Source organism: Notamacropus eugenii, chromosome 2 (assembly GCF_028372415.1).
Source record: "Notamacropus eugenii isolate mMacEug1 chromosome 2, mMacEug1.pri_v2, whole genome shotgun sequence".
Lineage (NCBI taxonomy): Eukaryota > Metazoa > Chordata > Mammalia > Diprotodontia > Macropodidae > Notamacropus > Notamacropus eugenii.
Window position 1 is genome coordinate 59,884,492 of NC_092873.1, and position 24,603 is coordinate 59,909,094.

Genomic DNA, 24,603 nt, shown 5'->3' on the forward strand with positions numbered 1-24,603 from the left:
TCGTGCTCTCCTGGGGGACACTTGCTTTGTGAGCTCAAACGTACTCTTCGTTTCCATTTTATACTCTGTCGTCTTCCTTGCTGTTTGTCCCAGGGTGTTTTTATGGAAAAACTTCCTGTGCAACGCTCAGAAATCCTAAGATCTGGGCTAGAAGGGACCTCAGGGGACCATTAAGTTCAGCCCTTTGCAGAAGAAGACACAGGATCAAAGACGTCCCATGACTGGCTCAGTGTCACATTAGGGACTAAAATGGGAGGCCTGGGATTTTTGAACCCAGGTCCTCGGGACTACAAGCCCATCTCTCTGCTTACTACACACCATGCTGCCTCTGACAGGTAAACAGAAGACGATCAGAAGATGGGTGGGAATGAGTTTACTCTGCTCACAGTCCAATCAAGGACCTTCATTCACTGTAAGCTAAATGAGTTTTCTACTTCAGTACAGTTAGGGATGTTTCAGGGTTGTTTTTACAATTTGTTTTCATTTCAAGGAAATCATTGTTAATTTATGCATCGAGTTTGACCTACCTTGCAATGTATTCTAACCTGGTGAGAAATGGACATATTTATTTTTGTACAAAGCGCCTCTCTGCTGTTGAGTTAATAAAAGTACAAAACCCACTGTGTGTGGAATCTGTAGTGAGACGGGCTCTGCTCCCCTCGAGCCGCAGCGTGTTTCTAGAGATATGTTCCCCCAGGAGTCTTCAAGTTTGGTCCAAAAGGAATGAGCAGACTTACTCATTCTAGGTGCAGTGAGTAAGAACAAAAAGATGAGATTTAGTTGGGGATTCAGGGATGGGGTGCAGTTTTCAGATGTCTTAAACACTTAGCAGTGGGGTTGATGTCACTTCCTAAGTTTGGGACCTCAAGTTGATTATCTCTTGGCAGAAGCGGTGAAGGCCCATGGGCTTCTCAAGGATTGAACAAAGTCAGTATGTGCTACAGATGCCATTGGTGGAAATCACCGTGCTGGCCAGAGGGTCTCCCCAAAGGGTGGGACAGCCCCAGCCCAGTGGCAGAAGCAGTTAGTCCTTGGCCAGCACTCCCCAATCACTCCTAAATATTGAAAAAGAAATCGTTCCCCTTGGAATGCACCAAGGGGTAAGAGTATCTCAACTGAGTCATAACCCTGCCCTTTTCATTTGAAGCTGGGATGACAGTAGAAATTTTAAGCCAAGCTTGTGTTGTGTTATCTGTGATTGACCCAGGCTGCTGAGCCACAGCATCAGGGTAATATACCCTGCTCTCTTTGGTAGCGATGGCGCTGCTGACCCACTATCAAGGGCTGCCTGCCATTCTCCAATAGCATTGATGGATTTGCACTGCATCTGTGATGCTCTCTCAGTGGTGTGGTAGAATACTGGGCCTGGAGTCAGGAGACCTGAGTTCAAATCTAACCTCAAACACATTGACTGTGTGACTTTGGGTGTCCTTTAACCTTTGCCTCAGTCAGTTTCCTCACCTCTTAAGGTGGAAATGCTGTTGTAAAGACCAAGTGACATAATGTTTGTAAGGTGCTTAGCATAGTGCCCGGTATAGGGTAGACACTGCATAAGTGCTCATCCCCTCCCCTCCCCTGTCTCCACCTTGTAGTCCTTGTGTCCAGGGTTACGGATGCCATTTGTGAGTAGTAGGCAAAGCAGTGCAAGGTCCAAGACACTCATCACTCTGCCTCTGCTGGAACCAGGTTGCTTAAGGAATCAGAGGCTTGGAAAAGCTAAGGAATGTTGCATTATTAGAAAATTTAGGGAAAATAAATCCATTAGCAGGAAATTGTCAAGGATTTTTTTTTTCTGACATTAAGATGAGACTGATTCATTTGCATGGAAGCCCTAGGTCTGTATGCACCTCTGATTCAGTTCAGTTTAACTCAGCAAGTACCTGGTGGACAGTAAGTCTTGAAGTGCTGGGAAAACAATATGGACTTGTGATTTTACTGGTGTGGGGAACTTCTGGATGGGGAAAGGCCTTTCTACCAGTGTAGGTAGCACCTTCTGTGTAGCTTAATCCAGAGTCACACAAGCTGGAGATAGCAGGTGGGTCTTCCTGATTTACGGGCCAAGTCTTTATTCAGAAAGCCAAATTGTCTTTCATGCATAAATCAATGCTACATATCAAAGGTTGAGAGTAGCAGCAATTGGATTAGAAAGGGGAATATATGGAGAGGAATGAAAGAAAACTCAATCGTTTACCCAAAGGAAATTGAAAATTACAGCTCAGAGGAGATGATGTGTGTTCATCATGGATGTGATTTTATAGAAATGCTAACATTTGTCACTGGGAAAGGAGTGCTAGAAGGTGATCCAGCTTAGGATCTGGCTGTGGGAGACAGTTGTTCTCCAGCAGTTCCTGAATTGTGAAATTAGTGAGTTCATAAGTGGTGCAGGATTGGGAGCTTTCTCTTTGTTCTGACAAGATGGAAGACTTATTTCTGTTTTTTCGTCAATGAGTTGGTAAGGATTTCCAAGCTCACTCCTCCTATCCAACAGCTGCCTAAGATTTGGCTTGGAAAGTGCGACCTATTTTTGTTGGGAGATAGAGATCTTTTTAAGAAATATGAAGGCTTTATCTGGAACTATGTGTAGAAAAACAGAGACCAGGGTGTCACCTCTAGATTGTGGTCAGCATCAACAGGAAGCAACCAGGGCAAGAAAGGGTTCAGGATGTCAGCCCCATGTTCTGGTGTTAGCAGCTCTGCCCAGTGTTTCTGAAAGATGATGCAGAGAAGTCAGGGCAGCCAGGAATATTCTCATCCCATCTCCAGAATCGTCGTGTGCTTCTGATGTCCAAGAAACTCTCCTTTCCCATCAGCTGCTAATGTTCCTGTCTTCCTGCATGCTTGTTCCTCCCCCTTGGCTTTGATCTCTCCTCCAGAGGTGGCAAGTCTGATGAAACTGACCTTCTCATTCCCGTCTCAGCTTTTCAGCCTGAATGCTCAGGGGGCAGACCTCTGGAAGGATTGAAACAAGTTGGTTTTTACCATTGCTTCCCTGGTTCGCTGACATCTTACTCGATTTTGGTATGAGAATGTCAGGGGGTGTTGGTATGTCACCGTGGAGTGCTGAGTTATGCTACACCTGTGTGACCACGATCAAATCCTTTCCCTTTTCTGGGCATCCATCTGTAAAAGGAGAGAGTTGAGTTCTGAGGCCCCTTCTAGCTTAACATCTAGAACCAATGGATAGTGGTGATGGAATAAAGAAATGCTTGTCGGAGGAAAAAAGACATCCTAGAGACTGCTCCAGATTCCTATATTTTATACAGAAGGAAGCAGGATAAACTCTGCGAAGATCACACACCCATGAATCACCAAAGCTAGGATTTTTAGCCCAGGGCATTGGTCCAATTCTTGGTCGTTTGCATCTTATTGCCTCCTTGGGCAGGTTCTGTGATGTGACCAAAGGGATGGGGAAAGTCAAAGGTTCTTTTCTCTTGGATCGGATTGGCAAGGACCCTACCTGGAGACAGAGGAATAGAGGTGGTTCTCTTCCCCCCCCACCCCACCCCTTTTCCTCAGAGCCTAGGACTTCCCCCAAGCTGCCTGATCACTTTGTGAGAGTCTTTCATCAAAATAACTAAACTGACATGAAGCTTAGGGATCGTGCTCATTTTCCCCTCCCCTCTTACTCTCCCAAGGGTGGAGCCTACTCCCTGGCTCCAAGAAGGCTGGTTTTCTTGGTAAGTCAGTCAGTGAGCTGGTCTGTTCAGGGTGTCTGTGGTGTGTGTGTTTGTGTGTGCGCGTGCGCATGTATGTTCTCTGAGGAAGGGATTTGCGAGCCAATAGGACAGGGTTGGCATTGAGGCAAACTTCGAGCTTCCTGACACTTTCTTCCCCCTGCCCTGAAGTCTAAGTCAGAGCTGTCTCCTGCAGAAGGATGGCGGCTCGTTCCAGAATCGCCTGCCTGGTCCTCTTCCTACTGTCAGGAGCCTTTGTCCCTGCTGTTCTTACAGGTAAGAATGAACTTTGATTTCCAGTCTTTTACTGTCCTCCAAGGGACAGTCAATCCTCCAGGAGCCGTTTTTCTCTTGGCCCTCAAATTGAAGATTATTGGAAACTTCAGTGATGTTATGAAGTATAGGAATGGACCAGAATATCTCAGCTCAGGGCAGTTCTCTGGGAAAGTTGAGCAAAAACTTCTTTGCGGGGAACTACCAGCTTCTCCTAATGTGTTTGTTGACTATTCTATCCTTGCCAGGCCTCTGGGAATCCCGTCAGTTAGTGCTATCACCATAGCCATAGAGATAAGCTACGTAAAGTGCTTTACATGTGTTAAAGTGCTTTGTGAACGCTAGCTGCCATTTTTATTATTATTTCAGGGAATGAAAAACAGCTGCAGAGAGAGAGGTGAATGGCCCATGTGTGACTCTGGGTAGTCATAGGAAGCCTGTTGGCAGTAGAGGTCTGGCCTTGCCCTGTTGCTCTCAGCCGGCTGGAAGGAGGAGTAGTGATAACATGGGAGGGGGTGATGCGTTTATGGACACCTGGTTCCAATCTCAGATGCTGAATCAGTCACCGAAGCACTCTAGATGTTGAGGATGGTGGGCAACTTGCTAGGCAGGAACAGATCAAAGATTTACTGAAGGAAGGCTACATAGGAATTTCATGTACTTCACAGAAAGTACATGATCTGACCCTGTGTTACAAGACCATCAATGAGATGGTGAGAAAATGTGCTTTTAATTTTTATAGGTGTTCACCTTAGCCTTTGGAAAGACCTGAGAAGAACAGAAGTGTTGTTTAAACATAATGACTCGTATTAGTCAGCTTTCACGTACATGCAGTACTTAACTTTTGTCTGAGTTTGTCCTTCTTATAAAAACGTGTGTGTGTGTATACATATATGTATACATATGTACATATAATATGTATACTCACAAGTGGTGTTTCCCTCTTGGTCTCTTCTATCGCTGATCTATTCTGGAAAATAGGACCCAGACCTCTGGGGGAGGAGGGGGTGTGAATTTGGGCCCATCTCTATAAAGCACTGTGACATGTCAGTACTGGTTGGTTGATAGTCATTGCCGGTGGTGTCCTCAACACCACCGCGTGACAATCTTAGCATTTCACTGGGAACACCTTTCTTTGTGAAAACCCTAAGTAAGTAAAAAAAAGGCAGAGCTGGAAGGAACCCTAGAGACAACCTACTGGAGCTACCTCATGGTAGAGTTGATGAAACCCAGAAAGGACAATTAGTTTGCCCAAGGTCATGCACCCGGGCTTTGAGCCTAGGTCCCAAGGCCCCAAGGGGACCAGAGCAAAAAGCTGTTGCTGTGACTCCTATCAGTTAAGTGCATGTCTGCTTACTCTGGGACAGCTACTCCAACATTGCCCAGCACTATTTTCTTTAGTCACAGTTAGGACCAAAGTGGGGACAAAGTACCACTAGCCAAGCCATCCAGTGTGTGTGGCTGAGGACAGGTGTGCCTGTGGGTCAGCATTATCAAATCACTTTCCTCAGCCTGTTTCCTCATCTGTAAAACAAAACTTAGAGCATTCACCTCCCAGAGTTTTTGTGAGGCTCGAATGAGATGACTCCTATGCAGCACTTTGCTCATTCTTAAAAATAAATGTGGTTAACATCTTTTATTTTGATGTCACGTTTTGCAACATGTCCCACCTCTCTCCCCCTACCAGAGAGCAAGCTCTTATAAGCTAGAATGAAAAACTGGGGGGGGAGAGGGAAAGTTTACCAAAAGAAACCCACATATTGGTGAACTTGGATAATGTTCGGTAGTCATATTCCCCTGCCTCTACAGGGAGGCTGGGCCACCCTTTGCCAGTGTTAAAGCGTTAGTAAACATCCCCTCTGACTGTTGTTATAGCACAGCCTTCTAAGTGCTGTCTGTTTTATTGTTTGGGGTTTTCTGGTATTTCCAGGCCTGTGATTTCACTGGCTTGAGGAATTTTTGGTTGGAAAACTACTGCCACAGGTTGGCAGTCTTATTATTAATAACAACATCTCACTTTTGTAAAACACTGCAATTTGCAAAGGGCTTTCCATAACTTGTCTCTTTCATTTCTGACAACAACCCTGAGAGGCTGCTTACTAGTAACACCCACCTCCATGTTGCAAGTCAGAGCACTGAGGCTGAGGCTCGCGTGGCTAGTAAGATGTCTAGGGCAGGATCTGAACTCAGATCTTCCTAATTCCAAATCAGTCATGTGACCAGCCTTTCTGATTTGAATCTGAAGGGGCTCACCCTTCAACTACTAGGGCACACTGCTATTTTTGTGTGTGGGAATGGGGGCTGTTCATGTGATTTCATTAGTACATAAGCCTTCCAAGTGAAGAAAACTCCCTGAGTCTGTGCAAGGTGGCACTTTCTGCACCATTAGGGGGTTTTCTATGGCATCGACAGTGACCGAGTCAGCAGGTGTGAGAGGGGAACGGGACCCCCAGGTCTTCCTGCTTTTGAGACCAGCTCTGGCCCTTGTGATCTCGCCCTCTCACCTTCACTCGCCTCACCTATATAAATAATCTATGTCTTATTAAGAGGTAAAGGTGGGTGTCCTTATTTCTATGGGCTGCTTTCTTTCTGTGATGCCCTGTTGATCTTCTTTCTTACAGCGTATACTTTGGGTTATTTTTCCAGAGGCAGGAATAGATTTGGCCTGACCGGTGATGCCCATGTGACAGATGGTTGACCAGGGTTGAGGGCATCTATCAGTGGAATACCCAGAAAGAAAAGTACATGATCCAGGGCTTAAATCCCAGGTGACTGAGCAAGCCCCAGGCACACGTGACCAGATGAGGCACTGGAGGTCCCCCAGGGGAAGCCACTTGCCCAGGCAGGTTTAGCCAGCAGAGCATTCAAGGGTTCCTTCTCCATATTGAGCTCCCTTGACCCAAGAAGTACTCCCAGGTTTCTCCTTCTTCTCCTGGGTACAGCTCAGGCTTTGATCGTTCCTGGGCTATTCTGGCCTGGACCTCTAACTGAAGTCACCCAGCCAGGCCCTAGCATTGCTGATGGAATGAGCCCACATTGTGGGGCCAAGGGTCGTGAGATTTGTGGCTCTGCTTTGGTGTTCACATGACATTCTGGACAAAGCCAAGTGAAGGAATTGTTTTTGAGAGGCTATCTAGACCCTGTCTTTCCACTGGGCTATCCAGGGTCAGTGATCACTGGAGAATCTGGGTCCACGGCCGTCTTCACAAAAACATCCATAGATCCTTGTGACTGCTTCCTAGGTAGACAGCTGAGAAATTGTAGGTCTCTCCTTCTTTCTGTATAGCTGGAGGTGCACAAAGAGCCCTGGCTTACACTGCTGCTGCTGCTTGCTTTCTTTCTTTTTTTTTAATTCATTAATTTGTTTTCAGTTTTCTACAATCACTTCCATATATCTTAGATTTTTTTCCCCTCCCTCCCCCTCCTTTTCCCCTCTCTCTCCTCCTTCCCCTTTCCCTCCCCCCTCCCTTCCTGAGACAGTGTGCAATCTTATATAGGTTCTACGCATACATTCTTATTAAATACATTTTCATCTTTGTCATGTTACATAGAAGAATTAAAATGAATGGGAGAAACCATTTAAAAAAATCATAACAAGAAAACGATCTGCTTCATTCTGCAATCCAATTCCACAGTTCTTTCTCTGGATGTGAAAGGTATTTTGCCTTAAGAGTCCATTGGGAAGTCTACCAGAAAAATTCCTCACACACTGTGGTTGTTGCTGTGTACAGAGTTCTCCTGGTTCTGCTCCTTTCATTCAGCATCAGTTCATATAGGTCCTTCCAGGCCTCTCTGAAGTCTTCCTGTTCATGATTTCTCATAGCACAATAGTATTCCATTACATTCATATACCACAACTTGTTCATCCATTCCCCAGTTGAGGGGCATCCCCTTAATTTCCAGTTCTTGGCCACCACAAAAAGAGATGCTGTAAATATTTTTTCACATGTAGGTCCTTTTTCTATACATGATCACTTTGGGATACAGCCCTAGAAGCAGTATTGCTGGGTCAAAGGGTATGCACATTTTTGTAGCCCTTTGGACATAGTTCCAAATCGCTCTCCAGAATGGTTGGATCAGCTCACAGCTCCACCAACAATGAATTAGTGTTCCAATGCCCCGGTATCTTCTCCAGCATTTATCATCTTCCTGTTTTGTAATGTTAGCCAATCTGATAGGTGTGATGTGATACCTCAGAGCTGTTTTGATTTGCATCTCTCTAATCAATAGTGATATATAGAGCATTTTTTCATATGACTGTAGATAGCTTTAATTTCTTCCTCTGAAAACTGCCTGTTCATATCCTGTGACCATTTATCAATTAGGGAATGACTTGTATTCTTGTACATTTGACTCAGTTTTCTATATATTTTAGAAATGAGGTCTTTATCACAGACACTACTTGCAAAAATTCTTTCCCAGTTTTCTGCTTCCCTCCTAATTTGGTTGCATTGGGTTTGTTTGTGCAAAAACTTTTCAATTTAATGTAATCAAAATTATCCATTTTGCACTGCATAATGTTCTCAATCTCATGTTTGGTCAAAAATTTCTCCATTCTCCATACATCTGACAAATACACTATTCCTTGCTCCCCTAATTTGTTTATAGTATCAATCTTTATACCTAGATCATGTATCCATTTGGACTTTATTCTTGTGTACAATGTCAGGCATTGGACTATGCCCAGTTTATGCCATACTGTTATCCAGTTTTCCCAGCAATTTGTGTCAAACAGTGAGTTCTTATCCCAGAAGCTGGGGTCCTTGGGTTTATCAGACAGTTGCTATATTCATTAACTACTGTGTCTTGAGTGCCTAACCTATTCCACTGGTCACCCCTCTGTTTCTTAGCCAGTACCAAGTAGTTTTGATGATTGCTGCTTTATAATACAATTTAAGATCTGGTAAGGCTAGGCTACCTTCCCTAGCATTTTATTCCCTTGATATTCTGGACCTTTTGTTGTTCCAGATGAATTTTGATATTATCCTCCTGGACCCTTTCAATGGACAGAGAGCTGAATTTAGAATCAGAAAATGTAGGTTCCCATCCCAGCTCCCTGGCAGACTTGGGGTGAGTGACTTTGCTGTTCTGGGTCTCATTTTCTTCACCTGCAAAGTGAGGAGGATGGGCTAGCTCAGGAGCTGTTAACTTAGGGTCAGAGAAATTGCTTTCTTTTTATAGTTGTGTAGTTGTTTTACTGCGATTGGCTTCCTCGCTAATGCTGTGTATTTTTTATGCCTTTATTGACATTCTTCTGAGAAGGGGTTGTCAGTGTGGCTTATGAATGATTGAACAAGCCAATATTAAGCTCTTGCTAGGAGTTCAGTCCTGAGCTCAGCCCTGGGAGCACAAAGAGAAAGTCCAGACAGGCCTAGTTCTCTAATGGAAAAGGCCCAGGGTGGGTGGTAAGGCCTGGAGGCCCTGAGGACTTGGAGGTGGGCTGGGGGTCAGGGCCACAATGGGCACTCTCTCCTTCCTGAGTTGGAGGGTGACAGGGAGATGGGGGAGGAGAGAGCTCAGGGCAGGTGAGGACAAGGGCGATGGTGCCCTGGGCCCTTTGCGGCAGCAGGATCTGGGCTTCATGGGCCAAAGAAGGAAATTTTGTGCCTTACCTCACACTGATCCAAGCCAGCCAGAGCGAGTGAGGAACTGGTGGCATTCCTCTGGCTTCTGGGGGGGTATTGGGGGGGAGTTTAGGGGGGGCGCACAGAACACACATGCACACCCAACCCTTTTTCTTTCGGTAAACAAGTTTGTTTAACGTTCAGCCTGACCACGGTGCTCCATGCCCCTTCACACTTGGGCCTCACAGAGGGTCCTTTGTACCAGCCATGAAGGGCGCTTTCATCCCTGCCCTGGCCGTTCGCCCACCTGGGGCCAGACAGCCTCCTCCTCACCTCCCGAGTTCACTTGGTCCTTGCTCCCCAAAAATAACCGGCACACGCGGGAGGAGTTGGGGCTATGGGAGTGAGGAAGCCAGGCATGGCCATATTAGGGAATGAACTTGGGTGGTCCTTCTGGCTTCCCCTGCTCTAGCTCTGGGAGGGCCCTGAGCTGTGGCTACTGTAGCCCACACCTGAGTAAGGATCCCCCTACAACGACTCAGACCAGGGGTTGTCCAACATCTGCTCGAAAACTGCTAGAAGAGCTCACAACCTCCTCGGCAACCTGGCTGCCACCAGGGCAGCCTCATGGTTAGGTAGTTTTACTTGACCTCCAATCTAAATCTGACCTTTGGCAATCATAACAAAGCTAACCCCTCTCCCATGTGAGAGGTCCTTAATGCTTGAAGACAGAACTCCTGTTCCCTCCCTTCCACCCGCTCAGAAAGTCTTCTTACAAGATGTCCCATTTCTTCAACTGATCCTCATAAACCTGACCTCAAAGCAGAGCCTCCAATAGATTCTTAGCTGTAATTAAAACGTCACGTTTACTCAGAACTTAGCCCAGTGCTTTGGATGGGGAGTGACCTTGAAAATAACCGTAGACTGAGAAGACAGGAGTAATTGGGCTGTCGTGACACACTGTGGACACTTTAAGTTTGTGGTCCACTCAGATCCCCAAATCTTTTTTTTCAGAAGGATAGATCATACCTCCCCCTTCTTGTCCTTATGTGGTAGTTAATCTTTTAAATACAGGAATAAAGATTTACATATCTCCCTATTAGGTTTATTTTAGTTTCCCCTTTGCACTCAGTTACTGGTTCACAAGTGGACATTTTCCCAGTATCCTCTAGGACAACATTCAATAATCTGGGTTTTTGGTTTGTTTTTTGGTCCCTGGATAGAGTAGGAAGAAGTAATAGGGTAGGATGCAATTGGAATGGAATAACTAGTCCCTGATTAATTATCTGTGTATTCTACAGTCTGTGGTTGGTTGGGAGCAAAGTGTGAGTCCTAAGCTGGCTTCCCACATCCCAAGCCCTTTGTAGCCACCTCCTCTCTTTCCTCCATCAGCTAACGCACAGGGAATACAAGTTGACTTTGTCATATTCTAAACAAAATGGAATAAGAGCGATGGTAAAGTATTGCTCTGAAAGGCAGTGAAAAATGCTACCTTTGCTCCTCTGCACCCTCAAGGACCATGACCTGACTGCAGTCGCCCCATGGATGACCAGCCCTGCACACACTTGGAGATAGCTGACGTCTCCCAGTTTTCTGTCCGGGCACATCCTGCTTTCACTCCTCCCAGAACAGACTCCAGCTTATCACTGTCCTAATTAAAATGTATTTATCATTTTCCCAACGATTCTGTGTCTGGCCAGAGGCCCAAAGGCCAAGAACAAAGCTAGAAAGAGGAAACCAGAGTCAGAGACCTTCTCTGCCTCCTTAGCAGAGTTGTAACAGGCTTCTGTATCAGTAACAGTAACAGACTGACCTCTCTCTGCAGCCTCATGCCTTTGCACAAGGGCTGAAACTCTGGGGTTTGGTCCTTTTGAGACCCTGCAGAGAAGTTTCTGAGGTTTTCCTCCCTCTGCCCCTGATTACTTCTGAGGTGCCCATGAGAGGGGCCCAGCCATGGAAAACGGGGCATCTCTACCCAGCACCCTGAAGTGGGGCTCAGGGCAACATTTCAGCTCACTGGGAGGGACAGCCACAGGGGAGGCATAGAAGTCACTTAACCATGTTGGCTGTCCATGGAAGGCCCCTCCCAGCTCTAACTCTTGAGTTTGGCAAAGTAGTGCTGGGACTAAGGAGGCAGCAGATGGAAGGAATCAGGAAGACCTGGGTTCTAATCCCACCTCTGTGATCCTGGGCTGATCCGTTCCCCCTCCTTCTTTGGAGAATGAAGGAGTTGGTCTAGATGTCCCAGGAGGTCCCTTCCTGCCCTCAGTCTGTTTCTATGGTGCAGAAAAGTATGACACAAGCCCTGTCCTGGAGGAACTAACTGACAATCTAGGTAGAGAGAGGACAAATGCATCTGGAGCAGCCTAGGGACCAGGCAGTGTTTGCTGAGGGGCATGGTGCAGAGGGGAGGTACGATGGGGAGGGGACAATCATCCTTGTAAGAACAGTCCATGAGGTAGGTAGTGCAGCTGTTGTCCATTTTACAGATAAATAAACTGAGGCCCAGAGTTGTGAAACTACTTGTTTAAGGTCACACAACCTGTCAGGTCAGGTGGGGTTGGAACCCAGGTCTTCCTAACTCCCTAACACTAATTCCTACCTTGCTGTCCACTAGTCCCAGAACCTGAGATGTAGCTTGCCCTAGGCCAACCCCATCATTTTACGGAGGAGGAAACTGAGGCAGAGAGGGATGAAGCTGTTGCCTAGAGCACGAGAGAAATAATTGTCTTTGTGGATCCTGGTCTGACTGGAGCAAAGGGAGCAGGGGGAAATGCGATTGGGTCCTTAGTGTGGTGTCGAGATTACAGAAAGGGACAGTGTAGCATACTGGAAAAAGCAGTGCTCTGGTTTCAAACCCAGCTTCTGCCACATAACCATCGTTGTGGTTTTGGGCGAGTCACTTGTCTATAAAATGAGAGGGTTGGTCCAAGCTCCCTTCCAACTCTAAATCTAACCTCTGAGCCTCAGTTTACTCTTATGTAAAATGGGAGTGTTGAGTATGACCTCTCTGCTCCCTTCATCTGTGATCTTAAGAGATAGTGACATGGGGAGTGACTGGCTGTCAGTGAAGCAATCCCCCAATGAGGGCCCCAGGGAGGGCTTTCAAGTTTCGAGTCCTGGGGTGGGACACCAGACAGCCCCTCACAGGGTCATGGTGAGTCAACCCCAGAGAAGCAAACCCTCCCGAAGCCTCTGTAGCATTTTGAGAGCCATCATTCTCTTCCCCACATCCCTCACTGGCCTCCGAAGAAGTCTCGGCTTGTACAGGCCCGGGCTGGCCACAGCTGTGTCCTCAGACTGGCCAGCCTTCTGCTCTTGTGGTGCTGAGGGGAGATGAAGACCAGCCTATCCTGGTGGGTTGGCCTGGCCCTTGCTGGGATGGTGATGAGGGAGCAGTGAATCTGTCTCTCTGTCTGGGGCTGGTGAATGAAGCCCAAGGATGGGGCTGTTTGTTTATTTTCAGTGACTAGAGGGATGTTCTGGCCAAGCATTCCTATGGAATACACTCAGGCCCTGTCTCCTATGAAGAGCCGTGAGATAAAATTAAACCACTGGCTGGTGCCTGGATGGAGCCCATCTCCAAAGGCCTGCTTGTCCAGGAGGCAGGGGATGAGATGCGTGCCAGAGTCCTCCCTGTTCCGTAAGGTGGGCTCAGCCTGACCTCCCTGGACCAGAGCGGCAGCCACTCCCTCCCAGGCCCTTGGCATTGCCTGCCAGTGTACACACAAGGGCAGAGTCACACCTTCCTGCAGGGCAGGCCTGAATAAATCAAATCCTCGTTTTGTCCTCCATCCTTCTTTCAGTCCAGAGGGTTTTTTCCTTTCTTAGTTTTTATGATAGTTCCTTTGTCAGACTCTCCAATCTCTGCAAACTTTGAATCTAGGCTCATGGCCACCTGGAGAATATGGTCCAATTCCCCCTGATGACACAGGGTAGGCACCTCCCCAACTCCCTGACAGCCCCAGATTTGAAATGCCAGCAGCCTGAAAACTGGAGCAGGCAGCTTCATGTGGCATCAGTGAGCCCATGATCCTTACATTTTGGAGGTCAGCTAAGTGAGAACAATGGGGGGAGGCTGTACAGGGCTCTGGAGTTAGAGCTAAAATCAGTGTTTCTTTTAAAAAGATTTTGTAGATATCTTGTGTTTGGTATGACCCTCAGTAACCCTCTACATGCTATCTCCCAAAGAAAAAAGAGAAAAAAATGCATTAAACCTAATTAGCCAATGTTCCACACCTATGAGGATCACACACAGGCTCGCATGTGCACACAAATGCACACACAGCTGGGCACACATGCATACACACACGTGCACATGCCACAAATAAGGAAGTTTGGGAAAGCGCCTTCTCACTTCTTTGGGGCCAACCTTGTTCTTTATAATTTCGCAATGTTCATATTCTCAATAAAGCACATGTTGAGTGCCTGCTGTATACTGGCCACTGTGCAAGGTTCTGGGGAGAAGATATCAAAGGTGTGGGGAAAAGCCTCAGACCTTACAGAGACCAAAATCCAAGAGGAAGAACATAGATAGTGACTGATCTATATTTCTAGTCTCCTATTATTGTGAACCAAGGCTAGGCTAGACTGGTCCAGTAATACTGACCCGAGGTTAAAAAACAATGATAAGGCCCTTTTGGAATCAAAGAAGCTGCAAATACAAGGGAGGTAGAGATGCCCCAGCAGCTAGGGGCAGGGCTTCAGGGGGTGCCTGCGCCACACTCCTGAAGAAGGAAGGGGCACAGCAGTCATAGCAGGCCTTTGGGATGACCAGTGCAGAAGTATAGAGCCCATTGAATCCAACTCTTTGTTTTACAGATGAGGAAACTGAGGCCCTAAGAGGTTAAGTCATACTGGCAATCACACATATAGTAAATGACCAGCAGGATTTGCACCCAGGTACTCTGTACCCATGTCTCAAAGCAAGGAGGTGGAAGCTTGATGAGGAGGCTTTCCCTAACCCTCTTCGCAGTACCAGTGAACTCCTGGGCTCCTGGGGTACAGGGCCTCCCCTCTAGAGGCATTCATGCCAAGACAGATGGCCCTTGTGGATGTTAGTTACCTGGGTTGTCCTGGGGTCGCCTCTAGGGCCAAAAGAAACTGTGCCATTGCGTTTTTAATTGAAGATAAGACACTGGGCCAATCCTTGGGTCTGCCTACCAACCCTATTCTCTAGGCCTCAGGCCCCACTGAAGGCTTTGAGACATCACTCACTTGCCTGAGTGGAAAGGCTGCCCTGGCTTGGCTTCTCCCTGCCTGGGAGGCTGCGGGGTTGGGGAGGTGCTGTCTCTCTGTCCATCCCTTCCCTGCTTCAGCCCCAACTCCCCACCCCAAAGGCACCAAGCACAAGACAAGACCCTTCCTTCTGCTTCTGGGTTCTGAGCTCCTGGCTTCCCCTGCAGGAGGCCCTTCCCAGGCTCATTCTCACCTCCCTGTGATTCCCAGCTGCCATTGCCTTCCCTCTGTTGTCTCTTCCATCTTGTATGTTCACAGCGATGTGTGGAATTAACACCTGAAGTGCAGGCACTGCTTTAGCCTTTCTTTGCATCTCCCAGCGTGTGAGCACATGGTAAGAAAGAACCTCATAGGTGCGCACTGCTGCAAATTCCCTGAACCCCATTCAGAGGGGGGCCTGACAGCCAGGGACTGGGAGCATGGGGGAGCCAGAGGTGTTCTCCAGCCCCAACAGCTGGGAAGGCACCCCTTCCTCCTTCCCATGGCCCTCCCCAGATCCGAAGTCCTCGCAGAGGACTGTGTGCTAGGGACCAAGCCAGGGACCGCTGTCCCCTGGGCTGCCCCCTCTGGGCCAGGTGGTTGCGGGAGGGGGTAAATATTGGTCCAAGGAGGGGACAGCTGGAAAGATGCTGGCGCTCCTTTCCCTCGACCAAATGTTTGTGTTTGGACCCTATATTTAACCTCTTTGCTGCCCCCACTTCCCTCTATCCCTGCACCCACTCCAGGACAACAAGGTCCCTTTCACTTCCAACCTCACCCTCAGATCACCCCTTCCCATTGATGATGCACTGTTAGGTGGGCTGACATCAACATATTATACCCATCATAGAGATGACAAATATGACCAACAGCAAAAAGGAGAAACTGAGGCTCAGAAAAGAGGTGGCTAGTGACACAATGGAAGGAGTGCTGGAGTGCTTGGAGGCAGGAGACCTGGATTGTAATGCCACCTCTGCCACTTACTACTTCTGTGGCCTTGGGCAGGTCACTTCTCTCTGAGTCTTAGTTTTTTTGGTCCATAAAAGGGGTTGGACTAGGTCTCAGAGGGCCCTTCCAGCCTAAAGTCTATGATCCGCTGAGAAGTTTGGGGCCTGGGTTTCCATATCTGTAAAATGGGAGGGTTGGACCAGGAGGTCGGCTGTAATCTTCCATTATATCCTGATCCAAAGAGTGAGCAGATGGTGACTGTTTCTAGTTCTCCAATTTCTTTGAACAGAAGAATTGTTACCATGGGACAGTCCTCACTGCTAGCCTAGGGACAGATAACTCAGGATGGTTAACACAGCCTTTTTTCCCCAACATTTCCACCCTCCCCCCATAGGAAGATTCATAAAATCACAAAATCTCCAAGGGAGCACCTGGAAGTTTGTCTAGTTTTGAGTCCCAGCTCTTAGAGCAGGAGGGGGCCCTCAATGTCCAAGCTTACGTCCCGCCCCTCTCAGGGCCCCAGACCCAGCCAGATGTTTGGGTGCCGGGGTCTTTGGCCTGGAATACACAAGGATTTTCCATCCTTGGGTGACACTCCCCGTGGTTTCAGTGGGGACTTGTGGAATGTCTCCCATTTTCGCCGTCCCAGTCACACAACAGAAGCATTGATAGACCCCGACAGGCGGCTCCTCCCTGGGCAAACACCCCAACCGGCCAGGCTCCGAGTAGGGGCCTGGGAAGAGTCCGGTACCTGGGAGAGGGCTTTGATCTTAGGATCGACTGTGAGCTGGAAGGAACCTCAGAGGTCTCCAGGCACAGCCTGCTGTCTCTGCTGTTTAACAGAGAGTCTTTCTCTGTCTCCCTCCTCCCTGACTCCTGCTGCTCGTCCACTGAGGCTCAGCCCAAACGCCACCTCCTACCAGAAGTCTTTCCTTATTCCCTCCCTGTCCATTATCAGTGCCTGGCACTTAAGAGATGTTCGCTAACCATCCAGGAGGCCAGCATTGCTAGATCAGAGTACACGGCAGCGAATCAGGCATAAGACAACAGTAAAGGTCTAGAAATGTTTTTGTATCCATCAAAAAGAAATGTTCATTGTCTGGCCACAGTTAAACTTCTCGAGGGCAGGGCTCATCTCCCTTCTGTCTTTGTATTACTTGCATCCAGGACAGGGTCTGGCACAGAGTAGGTTGGTCAAGTGGTGGTGTTATTCAGATAATTAACAGATTAGCTAAAGATTAGCTAAAATCTGTCTACCCTCTCTCAATCTACCCTAACTTCTAAAGCTCTGGACCAAGACCCTGGTGGGGAGTTTTGGAAATGGTTGAATGACTGAACCCAGAGATTGGTCATTAATAAATATTGATGTCAGAAGGGAAGGATGTCTCTAGTAGAGGGACCCAGGAAATATGTCCTTGACCCTGTGCTGCTTTTATCAATTATTTGAATAAAAGCATGGCAGGAGCAGCCTTGGAAAGAAATGTGTCGTGTTGAATGACAGACGTGACCCATTCTTGATCTTTCTGGATCTCACTAAGATGACATCAAATTGGGACAAATGTAACATCTTACACTTGGGATCCAAAAAAATCAGCTTCCCAAATATAAGATGGAAGAAACAGTTTGAAAAAGATCCAGGGATTTTGGAGACACATTTGGTTCAATAAGAGGGAAAGTCAGGTGGCACCATAGTGCACAGAACTCCAGGCCTGGAATAAGGAAGATCTGAATTCAAATTTAACCTCAGACATTTACTAGCTGTGTGGCCTTAGGCAAGTCACTTAACCCTGTTTGCCCTAATTTGTTCATCTGTAAAATGAGTTGGAGAAGAAAGTGAAAACCCCTCCAGTATCTTTGCCAAAAAAACTCAAAAAGGGTCACAAAGAGTCAGCCACCACTGAAAAACAGCTGAACATCAACATATTCAGTAGGAGTCAGTACATGATATAGCGATCAAAGAAGCTAATGAGATCTTAGGGTCCAATGGTTCTTAACTGTATTTGTGTCACGGACTCCTTGGGCAACAGCCTGGTGAATCCCCTGGGCAACTCCTTAGAATCATATTTTTCAAAGCATAGAATTAAAAAATAGAGAGATACAAAGGAAACCAATTCTATTGAAAAATATGATTTTTTTTTTCCATCCAAGGTCATGCACCCCTTGAAATCCATCCAAGGAACCTTTAGGTCCATAGGCTGGATGATGGCAGCCAGGCGGGGAATCTCAAGTCATGCGCCCAAGAGTCATGTGGAATGAAATGAAGGTGTTTAGCCTGAAAAGAGAAGGCTCAGGGGGCACATAGTCTGACCCGTTTAAAGGACTGCCGTGTGGAAAAGGGATTAACTTTGCTTGGTTCAGCCTCAGAGGAAGAAGCAGGAGCAGCCTGGGCGTGGCAGAGGCATATTTGGGCTGGACTTAATGAAAAACTTCCTCATGAGTCATAAAAATGCAAGCGATCATTATTATCTCATGCCAACCTTCTTAAGATAGCTTGCAATGCTACGATTCTTTATTTTAACATGCGTTAGGTTGTGCCACAAGTGGATAAAATAACCACATTTGTAGATGTTTATAGATGATTAAATGTGTTGGAATGTAAGCCCAACTTCTGTAGCTCATTGAAAGTGTCCTTGGACCAAACCCAGTAGCAGACAGGGTGTTGAGGATGACACAGACCACTTCCTGCTCCCGTAGGGTTTCAGTTTCTTCCTCCAGATCTCTACCTTTCGATAGTTTTTCACGACAGCTTGGAGTTTATGAGCATTGAATGTGGCTGTTCTTCAGTTTTTTCTGAATCAATGATATGTCAAGGCAATGGTGGGTACAATTTTGTCTAGGAGATGGTCCAGTTCTAAACTGGAGCCTCTCGAGGCTCTTCTGGGGTCTGCCTTTGACTTCCTTGAGTCTTAGCCATAGTCTGCCTACTGCATGGTGCCTGGCTCTTTCTCCTTCATGTCAGTGCCTTCCCTCTGAGATCCTCTCCAAGTCTCCCTCTCTATGCCTTATTTGTATGTAGTAGTGTGCACATTGTCTCCACCATGAAAACATGGGCTCCTGGAGGGACTGTTTTTGGCTTTTTTTTGTATTTGCTCAGCACTGAGTCTAGCAGTGGGTTCTTAATAAAAACTTATTGGCTGGACTGGTACCTGTAACATGAGGATTTGTCACCTGAGAATTTTTGAAGGATAACAAGCATTCTGGGCTATAATTCTGGCCACGTGTTTGGGTCTTGGTAGGGATTCACTAGGTGGCAAATTCTTAGTAACCTGTAGTGATAGATTACACAGTATCTGTCTTCTTTTTGCCAAACCTATGTTGATTAACCTCCTAGCCTTGATAAACCTCCTAGCCTTAAGAGTGGACTTTCTGATGATGGCGATGAGTGACACCTCCAGCATCTCACTAGGCCTTGGGTCGAGGGTGGGGGTCAATGCCTGACCTTAGTGCAGATGTGGTTCCTGTGCTGTCTCCTGTCATCTCTCTTTGTTTTGTTTTCCAGCAGAGTATCCCCAAGGCCCTGTTCCTACCTTGTGGAATGACCCAGGGGAGCTGCCGTCGGGAGTGGGCCCCTTTGAAAGCACCACCCACACCCATGCGTCTGATGCCACAGACCTCCCCCTCTATACCTTAGAGTATGAGCCAGAGGACACTACTCATCTGCACCGGCTGGATGATGGGACTGGTATGGGAAGACTTGATTCTTTCAGGGGCCCTTGGATGTGGGGAGGACCTAAGAGAGACTTATCAGACCTTCATAATAATCAACACCTCCCCCCCAACACATGCTCTCCTGCCTAGAGAGAAAGAAATGTCTGTGGAAGGAGGTTTGAGGCTGTCCCCAGAGTGCTCCTCATGACCCATTTACTCATTAGATCCCATTTTTAGAGCCAGAGGAGATGTGAGGTCACAGAGGCAGCCAGCTGCAGAGCCAAAGTTCAACTCCAGAGATCATTTGATCTAATCTACAGATAAGGAAACTGAGACCCAAATGGGAAAGTCACTTGCCCAAGGTGACACAGGAGGGCAAAGATTCAAACTCACCTCTTTTGACTTCAAATCCAGACTTTCCTAGTGCAACCAGCTGCCTCCTCCTTCATTCGACAAACATTTATTAGATGGCATCTAAAGTGCTGAGCTAGGTACTAGAGCTAGATAAAACACTGTTGTCAGAAGACAATGCTATCTTCATGGAGCTTCCAATCTAGCAGCCTGGTACAGTGGGAAAACACTGAGCTCTTGAGTCAAAGGATCTACTAGATTCGAGTCAGAGGATCTGAGTTTATATTCTACCTTTGATGCTTACTACCTGTGGGACCTTAGGCAAGTCAGTTCAATTCTGAGTCTCAGTTTCCACATCTGTCAAATTTGGAAGTTAGACTGGATAACCCCTAAGGCCCTTCCAGGTCCGCATCTCTGATCCTGTGCTCCTATGAACCAGGGAGTTCCCTCTGTCTCAGAACTGTGAGAGATGGCCAGTGGTAGTTGCTTGACCAAAATGAAATGAACTTTTCAATCTAGTGTCTTAGAAAGATATAGACCAAGGAAGACAGCATCTAGTGTAGACTTGTACACACAACAAATACTCCATGAATGATTGCTGAATGAATGAATGAATGAATGAATGAATGAGTGACAGAAACACCAAACATTTGTGTCATGCCTCAGTCAGAATTTCCCCCATTCATTTTGCTGTGGGTGACCTCTTGGTGAAGATGTTATGTAGGATAATCCTGATTTGGTAAGGGATGGGGGCAGATGATCCTCTTAAGGTCCCATCCAGCTTGGCGATTCTGTGGGTCATGGTGCTGGCCCCCTTCAAACACCAGGCCTCTGGGTCTTGCAAGTGTCTAGTCTGAATTCTGTGCTTTGTGGGTTCTCTGCCTCTCACATCTCCATCTGCCTTCCCTAGGGTCCTTGGGCCCCGGAGCCATTGCTGCCATTGTGATCGCTGCCCTGCTGGGCACCTCCGTGGTCCTGGCTTTGATCGTCATCACGCTGAGAAAATTCTCCACTTCCTGAATGAAATAAAAAGGGTCTTGTTTTTCCTACCATCTGGATCTGGCTAAGCTCACTTGGCACAACCCAGTCTTCTGTGTACAACCATCTCCTCGACATTCTCTTCTCTTCCTCTGCTGCCCCTGTAACCTGAGATAGGGAAAGACCCAAAGATTCTTAGTTGCTCCCAGCTGGCCCTGATGTTTCTATCCCAGTAATCACAGTGGGGAGAGGTTGGCCCCTGGAGCAGCTGGAGGTCCTCAAGATTGCCTTGGATAAAGTAGGAGCTCAGAACAGTCAAGCCTTTGGTGGTTGGGTTGCATTTCTTACTCTCAGCCCCTCTTGTCTCTGGCCTAGAATAAGAGTTCTTAACCTGGAAAGTTTAAGGGTCCATGAACTTGGATGGGGAAAGAAAATTACATCTTTCAGCAACCTCTAAGTGAAAGTTGGTATTTCCTTCAATTATCTAAATACCTTATTCACTAAGCTGATTGCCCACGGGGTCCTGGACACAAAACATGTCAAGAAGCCCTGGGCCAAAAGGATGGGCTTCAGTTAGCTAGGCAGAGGCCTGGCTTTAATTCTTTTCAGCTACCCATAAAGTGCACCCTGGTTCCTGTTTCACTCAGCTGAGAGAATACAACCTCAGATTTCCCCCAAAAAACCCCTTTTAAAAGGGAACAGAAAGGTGAGGTAGAGCGTATGACAATTCTTAACAATCCTATTCCTGCCTCCCCTTAGCCCAGTGATGTAGGCTGGCACATACTTGTTGAACTGGCCCATCAAAAAGGAAGTCCTGTTTTGCCAGCCATGCCCCTCCTGTGAGACTGGAATCTGTGAAGAGGACAGAGGGAAACCTCCTTTTTGGGAGCTGTGGTGTAAACCAGGGGTGGGGAACCTGCAGCCCTCGAGGCCACATGTGACTGAAGTCCAAGGGCTACACTTAAGGACCTAGATAGAGGGCTGGCCTTGAGGCCACAGGTGCCCCATCCCTGGTCTAAACCGAGGGTTAGTGTTTCGCCCTTCTGGTATTCCAGACTCCTTTGGCAGTCGACAGACTCTTCTCAGCTCATTGTTTTAAAATGCATAGGATGATAAAAGAGACCAATCTATGGAAAGACAGAACAACATTTTAAAGATATGTCACAGACCCCAAGGTAAGAACCCCTGGTCATCTTCCACTCCAGTTCCTACAGGCAGAGCTATAACTCATAATCTTGACCACCAGGGCAGGTTTTCCAGAATAGACCCTCATTCAGGTTGACTCCGATAGCTTTTTTTTTAACTGATTGATTTCAATTCTTGCCAACTAGGTTTTAAACTCATTTGTTCCTACATTTCTTCAGCAGCTTAAGTACTGTCTGTGACCTCTAAATTTTAACACCTTGGGTTGAAGCCCTGCTTACTGTACCCTAATTACCTGTCCAACTTCAGCCAGACCCGTTTCCCAAGCACCAGTTCTAATTTTGGCTTGCTATCCCAAAGTGCTGTCTTGGAGGAGGTGAGAACCCTCTCATTGGAGATCTTCAAGCCAAGAGTTGGGGATGATTTGTTGAGGAGGTTGTAAAGGGCTCTTGTTCAGGTATGGACTGGGCTGGATGGCCCTATAGGTCCCCACCAACTCTGAGAGTCCATGATTCTGGGAGGTATCTACCATCAAAAGAACATAAAAGCTAGCTGAGTCCTTGGAGATCACTTGTTCCCTTGTTCACTTTGGAAAGGAAGCTTCAGTGCCCCCAAAGGTAATATCTGGTTCCCTGCCTTGCTGCTTCTGCCATATCCCTTTGTCTCCCGGGACTGAGCCCAAATTCCATTCCATCCGCAGATGTCTCAGGTCTCTGCAGTGGCTGGTCCTTATCCCAGGGCTACGTTTCAAAATTCTAATCCTGAATCTGTGATAAGAGGAGGGTCCTGGAGGGAGGCAAGCAAACTGTAAGAGGCACAGATATATGGGTGACTCACCGATTACACCTTCAATACAGGCTTTTGCTTTTCAAAATTGGGTTGTTTTCTTGATTTACCACAAGTAGCCTGCTTTTTTAAAAGCGCTGGGAACACCTTCGTTCAGTTCAGGAGCAAACAATAGCCTGGTTTGGACACAGAAGAGCTGAATTCAAATCCCAACTCAGCCACATGTAACCAGTTCAGTCTTGAGTAAGTCACTTCAACTCTCTAGGCCTGTTTCTTCATCTGTAAATTGAGGTGCTTGGACAAGATGGCCTCTAAAGTCCCTCTTGACTCTGAATCTGTGATCCTCTAAAATAGCAGATAGACTGCATTAGTTAATGAGGTCACAGATCTGGAGCTGGAAGCACCTTAGCAGCCATCTGGTCTAACTCCTTCATTTTACAGATGAGGAAACTGAGGCCCTGAGAGGGGAGGTCACTTGCTCAAGATTACACAGGTAGTAAGCAGCACAGCCAGAATTTTCCACCAAATCCTTGGACTTCAAAATCAGAGTTCTTTCAGCTGTGTCTTAGAACCTTCCCTCAAAAGTTTCACATCCAAGGCACAGCTCCAGTGAGCTGTGATGAGAAAAGTTAGAATCTGGACCAGACTTTAGAATTCTGATGTCAGACAGAGGCCCCAAGGCTTTCCAGGTTTGATAGCTGTGTTTTCATAGGGACCTCTAAAGAAGCCAGAGCCCTGACTATCCAAAGGAATGACTCTCTAATTGTGGCACTCCAGGAGGCAGAGATTTGGGGATGCCAGCATCTCTGAAATTACGTTTCTTCGGATTGTAAGGCAGGCCACAGGTGAAAATGTTTACACAAAGGAATCAAAGCCTAAGTTAGGAAGAAAAGGCAAATCAGTGAAACTAAAAATTCAGTTTCATTGGCAAACTGTCACACTTCTTGGCTGAAAAATGAGGGGGAAAAAAGTGTGCTTATTGAGAATAAGGAACTCCCATGGTCTCACAGACCCCACCAAATCCCATGGAGATCTGGCCTTTGACTTGAGCTGGGTTTCACCTGGGAAACTTCTTGTTTCAATGCAGAAGCATTGGTTCAAAGGGGGCTGGTCCCGTGGTAACAACAAAGAGGGATGCCCAAGAGATTCCGAAGCCATCAAGCTAAGGGGCCAAAAGGCCCCTCCCCCATTCCTACCCAAATTGGCAAAACCTCTTTGGAGCTAACAAAACCTCCCGAAGCTCCCTTTGGATAAAGTACACAGTCCTCCACAACTTTCCCACCTTATTTCAACTTAACACTCCTTATATCCTCTACAGCCCAGTTCCAAGGAACAAGGAATGGTTCCCCAAGTTTTTGGAGGACCTCCCTCCACTTTCCGAAGGCTCAGCCCTGGGGCCTCCTCCTCCGGAAAGCCTGCTGTAATCCATTGCCTTCCCCATCCCTCAAAAGTCTCATAACCTCCCTAAAAAAGTTTCCCTCAGGCGCTCTGCCCCTGTCTCCTCTTCTATGGTATTGGATCTGTCTGAATTCAGTCCTGATCAGCACCTCCCCCTCTTGCTAGAATGAAAGTTGGTGGAGGGCAGGGACAGATTCCCATCTGTGCCTCTTCTCCGCTCCCCCCCCCCCAGCCTAGTGCACCTAGTAGGACCTAAAGAGATGAAGACTTAAATTATCTAATTGAATTAACAAATTGGGATAAAGCCAACATGAAAACAGCAGAACAACACCATACCCGACTTTTGTCCACTGAGTTGGCTCTCCAAGGCTACTTTCCCATTTTTTCATGCCCTGAAAAAGGCCCAGATGGAGATTGCATCACAAGGAGGCCATGTGGCCTCCTGACTCTCCCCACTCTACCTTCCCAAGCCCCTTTTTCTACAAGCACATGTACACACAGGCCTACCCCTCCCCGCCCCCACTCTAGCTGGAACACACCCCAGGTACTCCTGGATCTTCCTCTAGGCTGTTTTACAGACTTACTTGAAAAGTGCCTTTAAATCAAAAGCAAAAAAACCCCTC

The 24,603-nt window shown here is 47.1% G+C and overlaps 2 protein-coding genes across 4 annotated transcripts in view; one reads left to right on the forward strand and one right to left on the reverse strand.

The window, feature by feature from the left end:
• Window positions 1–624: 624 nt before the first annotated feature.
• Window positions 625–20,727, forward strand: SNORC (secondary ossification center associated regulator of chondrocyte maturation). The gene is made up of 3 exons (XM_072640538.1): window positions 625–3,950; window positions 19,176–19,358; window positions 20,586–20,727. Exons 1-3 carry the CDS (start codon window positions 3,875–3,877, stop codon window positions 20,693–20,695), a joined length of 369 nt encoding a protein of 122 aa, XP_072496639.1. The 5' UTR covers window positions 625–3,874; the 3' UTR covers window positions 20,696–20,727.
• Window positions 20,268–24,603, reverse strand: part of NGEF (neuronal guanine nucleotide exchange factor) — a 151,689-nt gene continuing 147,353 nt past the window's right edge. Inside the window, exons 15-16 of one of the 3 annotated variants that reach the window (XR_011973995.1) lie at window positions 22,634–22,758; window positions 20,268–20,691 (exon numbers count right to left, since the gene is read on the reverse strand). Coding sequence is in view for 1 of the 3 variants with exons in the window: in XM_072640532.1 (XP_072496633.1) it covers window positions 22,736–22,758 (23 nt within the window). In the remaining 2 variants the exon portion in view is untranslated. Of the gene's footprint in view, window positions 22,759–24,603 lie in introns of all 3 variants that reach the window. The other 2 variants (XR_011973994.1, XM_072640532.1) reach the window with 2 other exon arrangements.